Source organism: Pimephales promelas, chromosome 3 (genome assembly GCF_988280905.1).
Source record: "Pimephales promelas chromosome 3, fPimPro1.hap1.1, whole genome shotgun sequence".
Lineage (NCBI taxonomy): Eukaryota > Metazoa > Chordata > Actinopteri > Cypriniformes > Leuciscidae > Pimephales > Pimephales promelas.
The window spans coordinates 11,049,694-11,063,222 of record NC_142771.1 but is presented as its reverse complement, the minus strand read 5'-3'; the positions used below and the strand labels follow the sequence as shown (position 1 = coordinate 11,063,222).

The following is a 13,529-nucleotide window of genomic DNA, read 5'->3' as shown; positions in this document are numbered from 1 at the left end:
CTATACAGGCACATACATCAAAGCACATGAAACACTGTATCACATGTGAAGAATGAAAGCTCATTAATGCATGTTTATTAATGTTTCACACGTTTCTTTTTGTTAAAACTCTAGCACTTACCATTGTGCCAAAGGAGTACGCTTAGCATTCTCTTTACAGAAATTATTAACTTTACCCCCCTGTTTGAGAATAAAACAAAATGTTGACCACAAAAGAAGTTACTGTGAAGAATACTATATTATGGAAGTCAATGGGGTCCATCAACTTTGCTAACCCATAACCTTCAAAATATCTTCTCTTGTGTTCAGCAGAAGACATGAATTCATACAGGCTTGAAACAACTTGAGGGTGAGTAAATTATAACAAAATTTTCATTTTTGGGGTGAACTTTCTCTTTAAGTATGTTTATGTAATTTCATAATCGCTTCTATTGTCTTTGAAATATGTGTAAAGTTTGCTTGTCAGTGCATGGTTAATGTACTGAGAAGCATTTATGGTAAACTAAAACATACGTTAATGTCATATAGAAACTCATTTGTAATAATGACGTTGCATTTTTTAAAAAAATATATTAACTTTAAAAATATCTGACTTTGATTTTCTGAAAAAAAAATGTTTTGTAATATATATATATATATACACTATTAAAAAATGTTTTCAAGATTTGTTATCACAACATATTTTCTTTTGTCAAATCAACTTTATAATAATTTATTTAGTTGAGATACCTTATTATTTTGAGTTTCTGATGATGTTTTTGTGCATTTTTCATAACAATAAACTTCTATAAGTAAACTTTTCATTTCACCTCAGAAATAATCTGCCAAGCGCCCTCTTTAAAAAGAGTCCAAACTTCAGTCAGTTTATAAACTTCATAACAGTTTAAGTTGGAAATTTCATTTTCAGGTCTATGCTCAAAAAGTGCTTAACAAGTAACACATGTATTATATCTAGTGCATAAATCTAAAACATTACCATAAAAATGCTGGACCGCCACACGGTGAGCAAGATTATGCTTTTAAGATTTGAAGTAGGCCTACAAGTGCACGTTCAATACAATCAAGCGCACTTATTTAAAGTCATTTTCAAATAAACCAGGCAAGCAAGGACCCTTAACTTAAATAAGGCCCAACACAATTAGATTAAAATATTTTAATGATTACCTATGTAAATCTGACGCGTCTTAACATGTCCGATCCACCGCAAAATCTAAATCAATTCACGCTAGTATGTCATTGCACGCTACAGTAGTGCAATGTTGTCTGAGAGACAATAAAATGGCTGGACTCTAGCACAGTATGCAGGTATGCAAGTACACCGTTCCACTCAAAACACAGCCAGAGATCTGCTCACAACCACTAAACAAGTTGTTCAGAGTGAGATTACTGCAGTTATGTGCACTCATAAAGTGTTTGCGTATACACTCCAGGGTCCATGGCGTCTCCAATTAGCCTGTAAGCACTGCAATTATGTAATGCTCACCATCTGTACCGCCTCCCTGCCACTGCCAAACAGGATGTTCTCCCTACCGTAGCCCTTCAGTGCCTCACACACACACACATATTCATGCTCAAATACTCCACTGTAAACAAATTGGTCTTACCCTCTTGTAAGCAAGGTATTTTGCAAAGTTATGTAAATTTTTAAGATATTAAATGTTACTACAGAACTTTCAAGAATACCATAAACACTGGAGGACCACCGTTTTTCAATGGCAGATTCAAAAATGTTTACCCCAGTTCAATTAATTGTGGGGTAGGTAGAATTTTCTACAAAAAAAAAAACAAAAAACTTTCTCCCAAATTTGTATAAACTGTCTGTATATACCAATACATAATTAAAATGTAAGTATTCTGAAAAAGAAAGCATACAAATCGAGTGTCTGTAGTCCTCTCAGTGCTGCAATAAACACAGCTCATTATTTCATTCACTCCACCCCCTCCCATCTGGGATCCTTTCACAGCCCCGCCCCCTAAACGCATGAACACGCGCTGCTGACCGCGGTCAGCTGGAGGACGCGTTTAAACAAATTTGGGAAAAAGTTTTTTAGAAAATTTCTACCTACCCCACCTTTAATATGTGGTCTTGCAAAATACCAATAGTTACGTAGCCTATTGTTAACAGTCCTATTCGCTATAGTTACTTCAGCTCTGTTACAGTACATTCAATAATTTCATAGTTCCATAATTTCAATACATTTTTATAGTATCACACACTTTGTGTAATTAGGCACATTGTAATAAATGAAACAAATAATAAATGGCACGTTGTAATATATATATATATATGAAAAAAATATTATCATTATTAATGTAAAATTATTTACCATATTATTGTGCAAATGAAAAAAAGTACTCTAAAATGCATTTCTTTCCCCATGTAGGAAGAATTAAATAGATAGAATATAAATTAAATGATATATTAAATTAAACAATTAAATATTATATAATGGTGATAAATGGTGAAGACTACCAAATGAGCTAATATTCCAATGTAAAAAATCATTTAAAAATTATACATATATACAGTATATATATATATATATATATATATATATATATAATTGCAACTTTTTTATCTCACAATTCTGACTTTTTAATAAAATGCAATTGCTTGTTATACAGTCAGAATTGCAAATATATATCAAGCAATTCCAAGAAAATAGTCAGAATTGTGTGATAAAAATTATAGCGATTACACTGTTTATTCTATGACAGAAACAAGCTTCCATGCATTTCAAATAAATGCTGTTCTTCTAAACTACAAACTTTTGAAAATAATTTAATATGTTTCTAATTTGGAATACACACTAATATTGATATCTACCCATTCCCTGACAATGGCTTACAGCCACAGGGACAAAACGCGCAGAATGCTGCTGGATATTTATTTTTTATTTTTTTCAGATGACTACCAGGGCAAGCCTTGATGACTTTTCTATTTTGTCTCAGCAAAGCATCTCTGAATGCTAACTCCTCGACTGCATCAGCAGCGTTTAGGTCTACATCACTACAGCACAAAAGGAAAAGATGGCGCAATGCAAATTGAGTAAACCTGAGCACAAACACACACACACAAAAACGCAATTACGATCAAGACAGTCAATAGATGGACCACCAATCATTATGCACAGTGATAAGACCAATAGACCATATCTCTCACCCCAGACACTTCCTAATCTGATGCCGTTTGAGCTGATTTACTCAATCGTGCCTCGTCACTTTGTTCATTTCATGCCTGGAAGATCCCTCTGATTGTCATGGCCACTAGATTTTCCCTTACAGTGCCGCCACATCTATCATTCCTGTTGTTTATCATAGCCTCTCATCCTCCACCAAATGAGACCATTCATCAGATTCAGGTCCATCTCCTCTGCTTATAACTCCTCAGCGAGGTGATACGTCATTATCAGGAGCTTATTACACCCTCTGTCCACATTGAAATACACTTTTTTTTTTCATCTGGTCAGTTCACATCCACCGGGGAGGGCTGTTACTCTTGATATTGTAAACTAGTTTGGATGAGGGCCGCAGTTATTTCAATCACGGCTGTGAGAGGCAACGCTGGATTTTTCAGCAGGGTCACTCAAAATTTTATATTTTGTCATCATTTACTCAGTCTCGCATCATCTAAACAACATTTTACGCCACTGACTTTTTCGTTGGTTGAATAAAAACAAAGCAAAGCAAAGCAAAACGTACAAACAAAACACAAAACATAAGAGACAAAACAAAACACGAAGTGCAAAATGTAAAATATATAACAAAACTTGTAAAACTAAACATAAGAGACAAAACACAAAGTGCAAAATGTAAAATATATAACGAAACAAATGTAAAACTATACATAAGAGACAAAACAAAACACAAAGTGCAAAATGTAAAATATACAACAAAACCAATGTAAAACAAAACATAAGAGACAAAACACAAAGTGCAAAATGTAAAATATACAACAAAACCAATGTAAAACAAAACATAAGAGACAAAACACAAAGTGCAAAATGTAAAATATATAACGAAACAAATGTAAAACTAAACATAAGAGACAAAACAAAACACAAAGTGCAAAATGTAAAATATACAACAAAACCAATGTAAAACAAAACATAAGAGACAAAACACAAAGTGCAAAATGTAAAATATACAACAAAACCAATGTAAAACATAAGAGACAAAACAAAACACGAAGAGCAAAATGTAAAATATATAACAAAACATGTAAAACTAAACATAAGAGACAAAACACAAAGTGCAAAATGTAAAATATATAACAAAACATGTAAAACTAAACATAAGAGACAAAACACAAAGTGCAAAATGTAAAATATATAACAAAACATGTAAAACTAAACATAAGAGACAAAACACAAAGTGCAAAATGTAAAATATATAACGAAACAAATGTAAAACTAAACATAAGAGACAAAACAAAACACAAAGTGCAAAATGTAAAATATACAACAAAACCAATGTAAAACAAAACATAAGAGACAAAACAAAACACGAAGAGCAAAATGTAAAATATATAACAAAACTTGTAAAACTAAACATAAGAGACAAAACACAAAGTGCAAAATGTAAAATATATAACGAAACAAATGTAAAACTAAACATAAGAGACAAAACAAAACACAAAGTGCAAAATGTAAAATATACAACAAAACCAATGTAAAACAAAACATAAGAGACAAAACACAAAGTGCAAAATGTAAAATATATAACGAAACAAATGTAAAACTAAACATAAGAGACAAAACAAAACACAAAGTGCAAAATGTAAAATATACAACAAAACCAATGTAAAACAAAACATAAGAGACAAAACACAAAGTGCAAAATGTAAAATATACAACAAAACCAATGTAAAACATAAGAGACAAAACAAAACACGAAGAGCAAAATGTAAAATATATAACAAAACATGTAAAACTAAACATAAGAGACAAAACACAAAGTGCAAAATGTAAAATATATAACGAAACAAATGTAAAACTAAACATAAGAGACAAAACAAAACACAAAGTGCAAAATGTAAAATATACAACAAAACCAATGTAAAACAAAACATAAGAGACAAAACAAAACACGAAGAGCAAAATGTAAAATATATAACAAAACATGTAAAACTAAACATAAGAGACAAAACACAAAGTGCAAAATGTAAAATATACAACAAAACCAATGTAAAACAAAACATAAGAGACAAAACAAAACACGAAGAGCAAAATGTAAAATATATAACAAAACATGTAAAACTAAACATAAGAGACAAAACACAAAGTGCAAAATGTAAAATATACAACAAAACCAATGTAAAACAAAACATAAGAGACAAAACAAAACACGAAGAGCAAAATGTTAAATATATAACAAAACATGTAAAACTAAACATACGAGACAAAACACAAAGTGCAAAATGTAAAATATACAACAAAACAAATGTGAAACAAAACAAAATATAAAATGTAAACAAACTAACAAATCAAAAGAAACGAAACACAAAGCACATGTAAAACAAATGTAAAACAATATAACAAAAAGAACCAAAGCACAAAATGTATAACACAAAACAAAACAAAAACAAAGCACAAACTGTAAAATGTAAAACAAAACAAAACATAAAACAAAAAAATGAATGCTGCAAAGCAAACGGAAAATCTAAAACAGAAAATGAAACAAATGTAAAACAAAACAAAAAAACCCTTCAATCACTCAAATCATTCTTCAATGTCCTTAGAAGAAGGTAAGGTTTGGCCGACATTAGGGTGAGTAAATGATGAGATAATTTACATTTTGGGGTGAACTATCCCTTTAAGAGTTAAATATCTCTTTGTTGAATTCCATATAAAAACCCTCTAGACAGAGCAGTAATCACTGCCTTTAAGTCAAGAGTTTAGAAATAAACAACAACACTGGCAAGATGTGTGTGTATAACTGTGTGTGTGTGTGTGTGTGTGTGTGCTCGGCCCATGAACCCGCTGCCCTACTCCCTTTTAATGCAATAATGAACACGGCTTCTGGAAACCAAACATTTCTGCTTTACTGCCGCAAATATCACCGACCTAATGATAGCATGCAGCAGGCATGAGGGACACGAAACCAGCAGGCAAGCAAACAAATAAATCTACAAAACACAAATCCAGTCAGCTTCACTCCAACATCCATCCATAGATACATTCAGAGATCTCAACTGCTGCTCAGACTGTAGGGTCCTCGGCCTCTGTTGCTAAGCAACAAATTGTTTTTCCTGTAAGGGCATTTTTACCCCATTAAAAAACTATATTTGTGCAATACCAATAATAGATGACATCATTTCTGAGTGCAAACCATTTTCGCAAACAAACATATTTCAAACGGGGTCTCCAGATATTTCTAGTTCACAATATGTAGTTGTTTACAAGCTACAAGCAGCTATCGACAGCTACCTATTATTTCAAGCGCAGGAAAGTGCATTGAGGACCGAGCGCCAGCGTGGATCAATCAGCCAAACTGACATGCTTTTCATTCCACATTAGTGATGCTCAGAAGATACCGAAGGTGAGCAAAAGGTGAAAGCTTCTACGCCAGCTTTTTCAACAACCTCACGTTATTGATTCAACATGTCTCCAGTTCAGTGGTTGTCATGGATAATCGCTTGTGCGTTTCGACAGAACTAAACATACCTTGTAATATGTACAGAAATCGTCTCAGATAACGGCTGTAACCATAGTTCCCTGAGAGAGGGAACAAGACGATGCGTCAACACTTGGATCGGCGTTCGTAGACTATTTTTCAAAGATGGCTTCTTCCTGTATTCGCGAAGTTGACAGTGTGTATAAAATATCTTCTTATTAAACTGTATGGACACTGACAAAGTTCTCAATGCTTCGATTTGAATGTAGGGACCCTTGTTATGCTACCGTGTTAGTGTGGTGCTATTTTGAGCCTTGTTAGTGGTAATAACAAGCGATTTTTATTTGCCATTACTCTATGCCCTATATACTAGCGTTATACTAGCGTTATAGGCTAAACTGTTTTTAGAGATAAACCTATTTACATTCGCCAATCATGAAAACAAATCTCAGATAACGGTTGACTAGGTAACAATTAGACCAAAGGTTCATTTTGCGCCGGAGTTCTCCTTTAAGCTGGATTTTCAGCATCATTACTCCAGTATTCAGTATTGTGATCCTTCAGAAATCTTTCCCCAAACTTTTGAAGGGTAGTGTTTATTGTTACAAATATTATTTTAAATAAATGCTGTTTTATTCATCATAGAATCCTGAAAAAGTATCAAGTTCAACACAGTCTCATGTCATATAACTGACGTCTTGGGACTACTTTTGACTATACGTCAATATCCGCGTTTTTAGGGCCCCCTTAAACGTCGGTTATATGACAATCCTGGGACGTCATACAACTGACGCTTTCCCTTTAACGTCAGTTAGGTTTAGGGGTAGGTTTAGGTCTGGGGTAGAGTTGGATCCGATAACGTCATCTAACCGACGTTTAAGGGTACCCTAAAAAGGCGGTTATTGACGTTTGGTCAAAAGACGTCCCAAGACGTCATATAACTGATGAGACTAGGCTGCAACAAGCAGCATAATAATAACATTGGTAATAAATCATCATATTAGAGTGATTTCTGAAGGATCATGTGACACTGAAGACACTGAAATTCAGCTTTGATCACAGAAAAAAAAATACATTTTAAAGTACGCCTAAATTAAATAATTATTTTAAATTTTAATATTATTGTCTATATTTTTGATCAAATAAATGCAGCCTTGATGAGCATAAGATACTTCTTTCAAAAACACTAAAATAATAGTGTGTTTGATATCCATATCCATAATAACTGGAATTATGTACAGCCAGCTGGTCATTAAAAAAACCCTTGATCAAGACCCTTCTTATCACCCTATAGGGAATTATTTTGCGATAATAACCGTAGCTACATTATCCCTTCTGCTTCAAGAAGCGAACAGACTTCCTTTGTTAGAGGAAATGACACGTTTATTAACGCACACCACTATGAATACTAGAGCAGTCTTTACCTGCTGCTAAAACTGCAGCATACTAAACACATTTCATGCTGCCTCTCTGAACAAACAGTGACAGCTTGACTGACAGCTTTCTTTCATTCCTCCCATTTCGCTCTCTTTCTTTTTCTCTTTTTGTGTGTGTGTGTGTGTGTGTGTGTGTGTTTCTTTCTTTTTTTTCTAACACCCGTTAGTCAGTACTATTGCCTTTGTCACCATGGAAACTGGACTAGCCATGTCTTCCCCAGTTCTCTAGTTCCCTCTCTGGTGGGCGGTCTCTCTCTCATCTGACGGACACCTCACCTGCCCTATACACACACACACACAGAGAGAGAGAGAGAATATCTGTACATCTCTCACACTACAGGTTACATCACCCTAACCAACCCAAGCCTGCCATAAACACCCTCAATGAATGTTAATGTAAATACAGAGTCAGTGTTTTCATGAATGAGAGTTACCCATCAAAAATATCGCCCAACCAGCTACACACTCTCTAAGTGGATGTTAGGGCTTATTCAGAAGTGAAGCACTCCTGTTGTGAATACTAAATCAGTGTTGCGATTTGACCTTCCGTGCGCTGCTTTATGAACCACATCTGCATTTCTAAATGCACTACAACACAACTAGATTCTCGACGGCTTCGGTTTCCCATGAAACCCAAAGCACACCAGTAGTGTGACGTTTCCAGGTTAAGCTGGATCAAAGCCAGGTTCGAATACAGCTGCAAAGCTACGTCTCCGCACTCACACTGCATACATAATTTGAAAAGAAGTGGCGAGTCTTCGAGCGCGGCGTTCGTGCGCGAGATTGAGCATCAGCCATGTCACGGAATTCAAAATACTCTCTTCCTTGGTGCGGTTGAAGAACATTTTGAATATCAAGCGGTCTCTTGGGAAGTGGGAAAAATGTAACGCATGACAAACACAAGAGTGGTTTCTGAAAAGTGTTTTTTCCACTCGTTTGATTGCATTTGTCCCCATTCAGGGACTACTGAGGGGCAAATAACCTCGGAATGATTATTTCAATCAACACGACCGTGTTGGTGAATCCTTTACAACATGGTATTGCAAAACAGTGGTGATGTAATCCACTAGTCATAGTGCATCTTCAGACTCTCTGAAGCGCACACACAAACTTCCAGCAACATCACTCATGAAACACACACACACACACACGCAGGCGAAGCAGTGAAAAGAGAGAGTGGCACAAAACACTGAGCAGATGTTTCACATCTGTGAAGCACTTCAGGGAAACACTGATTTGAATTCCCAGTGGCCAGTTCTGCAAAAGACGCACATCATGACTCTTTCCGATCGACGTTATGATTAAAGCTAATAAAGTGAGTGACTGATGGAAGTAAGAGGATATAGAGACTTGACAGCAGTGTGTTATCGATTGTCGATACTCACCGTGATTTTGGTCTCCCTGATCTCCTTCTCCTTATTCTGCCTCCTGGACGGGGACGTGGACCCTGGGCTCTGGGGGGACAGACAGGAGGCATCATCAAAACTGCCCTCCGCGTCAAAGCTTTCCTCCATCTCCATTGATCCGTGCCTCCTCTCTTTCTTTCTCTCACTCTTTTTGCACTCTTCTCGCTCGACTCCCGCGTGCGGTCTGACTGCCTGGCTCTGTTGCTGTGGCAAGCGATGCAGAGTGGAGCGTGTGTGTGTGTGTGGAGGGGGGTGGGGGTCTCAGGGGGAGGGGGGTCGTGGAAGCGTGACGGAGTGAGAGGGAGTGAGAGACATAGGCAGAGAGAGTAGACTTCAATAACAGTTAAAAGGGCACACGGTCAACAGAAATGAGGGTGAATCTCATGAAGCCTGACAAGAACACGTCCAGGTCATATTTTACCACAAAAGTGAAATAATGGTTTTTTGTTTTTTTTTGGTTAACTATTTAATGTATGAATTATATTACAACACTCCGTCATAATTTATTATTATTATTATTATTATTACTCGTATGTTTTTATTTCTCTTCGTGCATGGAAAACAAGCTTTTTTATTCAATTATCAGATGTCCACCTGCACTGTAAAAAATATTGATGGTTTAACTTAAAAAAGTAAGTAACCTGGTTGCCTTAAAATTTTAAGTTCATTGAACTGGAAAAAATGAGTTAATACAATGAAGTAGATTAATTTAACCATCAGAAACTCAAAATTATATGTTATCTGAACTAAATAAATTATTTAAGTTGATTTGACAAAAGAAAAAATGTTGTGATTACTACACTGTAAAGAAATATTGTTGGTTTAACTTAAAAAAGTAAGTAACTTGGGTTGCCTTAAAATTTTAAGTTGATTTAACTAGAAAAAGTGAGTTAATACAATGAAGGAGATTAATTTAACCATCAGAAACTCAAAATAATAAGTTATCTCAACTAAATAAATTATTCTAAAGTTGATTTGACAAAGAAAATATGTTGTGATAACAAATCTTGAAAATATTTTTTACAGTGTGTGTGGACGGTATACGTTTTTGGTTTTAACTGAGGAGATACCATATTAAACATCATACAGTAGCAATAATGTGTGTGTTTAACAAAGCTATTAATAAAAGTGATATAAAATCATGTGTAAAATATATAATATATATATAAAAAACAGTTTCAATTATTGAGTTTGTTTCCTTTCGACCAGCAGACAAAGAATTTTGCATGTCTTTGATATCAGAATATGAGGATAATATCACGGTCCCCCCAGTCTACCCGAGTATGTAGATTTACCCTTATTAGCTGCTTATTATGATTATGTTCAAAATGGACATATTTCCACCATAGAAAACCTCAGACTGAAATCTCCATTGATCTATTGATGTTTTCGGACTATGGAAAAACTAGCAATCAGGTGTTTTCAATACTCATTTGAAATGAGCAGTGTTGGAGGTAACACATTACAAGTAACATGAATAACATAATCAGATTACTTTTTGATGTAACTGCAAAAAATGTGACCCTAGACCACAAAACACACAAGGGTCATTTAAAAAAAAAAGATTTTTACATGATCTGAAAGGTGAAAGCTGAATAAATAGGCTTTTCATTGATGTATGGAAATTATTGTTATGATAAGACAATATTTGACTGAGATACAACTATTTGAAAATCTGAAATCTGAGGGTGCAAAACATTGTGCATGTTTGCATTATTTGCAGATCACCTTTAAAGTTGTCCATTTATGTTAGCGATTGTGCTGCATTCACTCACAAAAATAAATGTTTTAAATATTTACTAAATATCTTCATGGAAGATGATCTTTACTTACTATCCTAAAGATCTTTAGCATAAAAGAAAAATAGATTATTTCGACCCATAAAATTTATTGTTGGGTATTTGCCACACATTTGTCCATGCTACTTGTGACTATTTTTGCGATCCAGAGTCACAAATACATGTATTTACAGCCAAAACAGTTTCTCCAGATGAAGTATTTTCAAAAATATCAGTCACAGTAATAGTACGAATTGTATCTGAAATTTAGCTAGTGATGACAAATTATTAATCAATCTAAAAATCAACACTGGGTAAATTTAACAATGATATGACTCCTTAGATGTTACTTGATGAAACAACATTTTGTTTTACCTTCAAGAGTCTCCTAGGATAGAAGGAATGGATTGATTTTCCAGAGATACTTGGCTGTCGGCCATCTTTTATTTTTAGTAATGAATGCTTGCCACTTGGTGGCAGTGTATAGGATGCACTAGAGTCCACTGTGGAAGTAGATGTGCAACTACACCATCAAAACCCATGCATATGAAAGTAAATGCTTTTTGAAAAGCTGTCCACTGTTGTGACATCTGTGTGTACAAGGGACATTTACATTTTTTATTTCTAAATAAAATGCACTAATCAATACCAATATTTATAGCACAATTTCTACTTAAAATTTTTTTTTGAAAAAAATCTTAATAATAAAAAAAAAAGCTAATCTGTTTTCCAAATGTAAGTTTAATTAAATTTTGTGGTGGGAAATATGATTAATTATCATGTAAACAAAGTCACAGTGGATAAATAATTAAATAAAAAATATAAACAACATTATGTATTATATTACATATTACAAATATTACATTATCTTAATTCTGGGCTAAAATATTGGCCGGACATTTCTTTTGTGAAATTCACTCGAGAAATTGTGTCCTTTAAAAAGAGCCGTATATAGGGCATTTCAGAATGTTTGTAAACAATAGGCACCGCGATACTTCCGGGTGGCAGAACGCGAGCGGCTTCGATTGACTAACTGAAGAGATCCAGCCGGCAACTGAACAGTTACATATTTAAAATCATTGTTGTTGATCAAAGTTGAAACGATGGCGAAATCGTGTTGTGTTGGAGGTTGCGCCGCCAGATATACAGCAAAAGGTGTAGGGTTTTTATCGATTTTCTTAAGAAAAAAGTAAATCTATCAAGCGGAACCTGTGGGTGAGGTGCTTAAAGCGAGTGGACGTCGTCAAAACTAGTGCATGTTTTGTCCCGCTGCCGCCCACAAATAGACTTTTTTTCTGTACCTCCAAATACTTTCAAGTTAGCCTACGTGTCGCCATTATACACATCAGCATAAATGCTCCCGATAAACTATTTGTTATTAAAGCATTAACACACAAACCACTGTTATTATGACATAAAAACAAGCAGGTTGCATGCATGGTTTGGGATGCTGACTGCACAATAAATCTTCCATAATAAAGTTGTTTGTTATAATTAGAGGATTTGCCAGCATGTAGAATTCAGCACTGAACAAAAAGTCAGTTTTGAGCGGTGAGTCTATCGTAAATGCTTCCGATTGGCCATTGCGTTCAATAAATCCACACATGTCTGTGATTATCTAACGTAGCCTACATCGCTCATCACTCCAGTCATGTTATAAAAACATCCTCTGCCATATTAATCATTTCTATTTTGTTTTAGTTGTTCGTGTTGCTTTTCTGCAACAGATGAATAAAAATGTATTAGTTTTTATTCATAGATATTTTTAGTTTGCGGGAGTCCGGCGAATCGTTTTATTCTCCCGCAATCCACACACACAGAGTGAATGCATTAAACACCGGCCGAGTGCCCGTGCTCGCACTCGGCCATCAGATCTAGTCCCGCGCCGCGGTCTAGTGCTTTGGGAGTGCACGTCTCTAGATCAAAAAATAAGCTCTAATGATCATGTTAACTATGTCTGAATTTCCACCACGTCTGTTTTTGAATCAACTGTTGAAATGTAGATTAGACTACTGCCGACGGTGTGTCTCCCTCCAAGCAATTTACTAGTGTTGCCATAGGGACGCTTCGGCTTTTGCCACCCGGAAGAAGGTCTATTATTGCTGTGACGTCATGGTGAATTGTCGTATAAGAGATGCATATCAAGCTGACGAAAAATTATCTTGGTTGTTAGTATGCTGTTATGCAGTTGCTAGAGAGTTCAGGGTGGTTGCTAGGCAGTTGCTTACTGGTCCAAGTCAAAAGTGTCCACCCCCAAGTCTCCATGATATTCTAGTCTTTAGAGATGACTCTGG

The 13,529-nt window shown here is 35.0% G+C and overlaps 1 protein-coding gene across 4 annotated transcripts in view; it reads right to left on the bottom strand.

The window, feature by feature from the left end:
- gas7a (growth arrest specific 7a) overlaps positions 1-13,529 on the bottom strand; it is a 38,349-nt gene that overhangs the window by 18,391 nt on the left and 6,429 nt on the right. For 2 of the 4 annotated variants that reach the window (XM_089128214.1, XM_039675272.2), the window contains one exon: positions 9,437-9,505. The exons of 1 other annotated variant lie outside the window; for it this stretch is intronic. In XM_089128214.1, the coding sequence (XP_088984340.1) occupies positions 9,437-9,505 (69 nt within the window). Of the gene's footprint in view, positions 1-9,436; positions 9,662-13,529 lie in introns of those variants that run through there. One more of the 4 variants, XM_039675271.2, reaches the window with a different exon arrangement.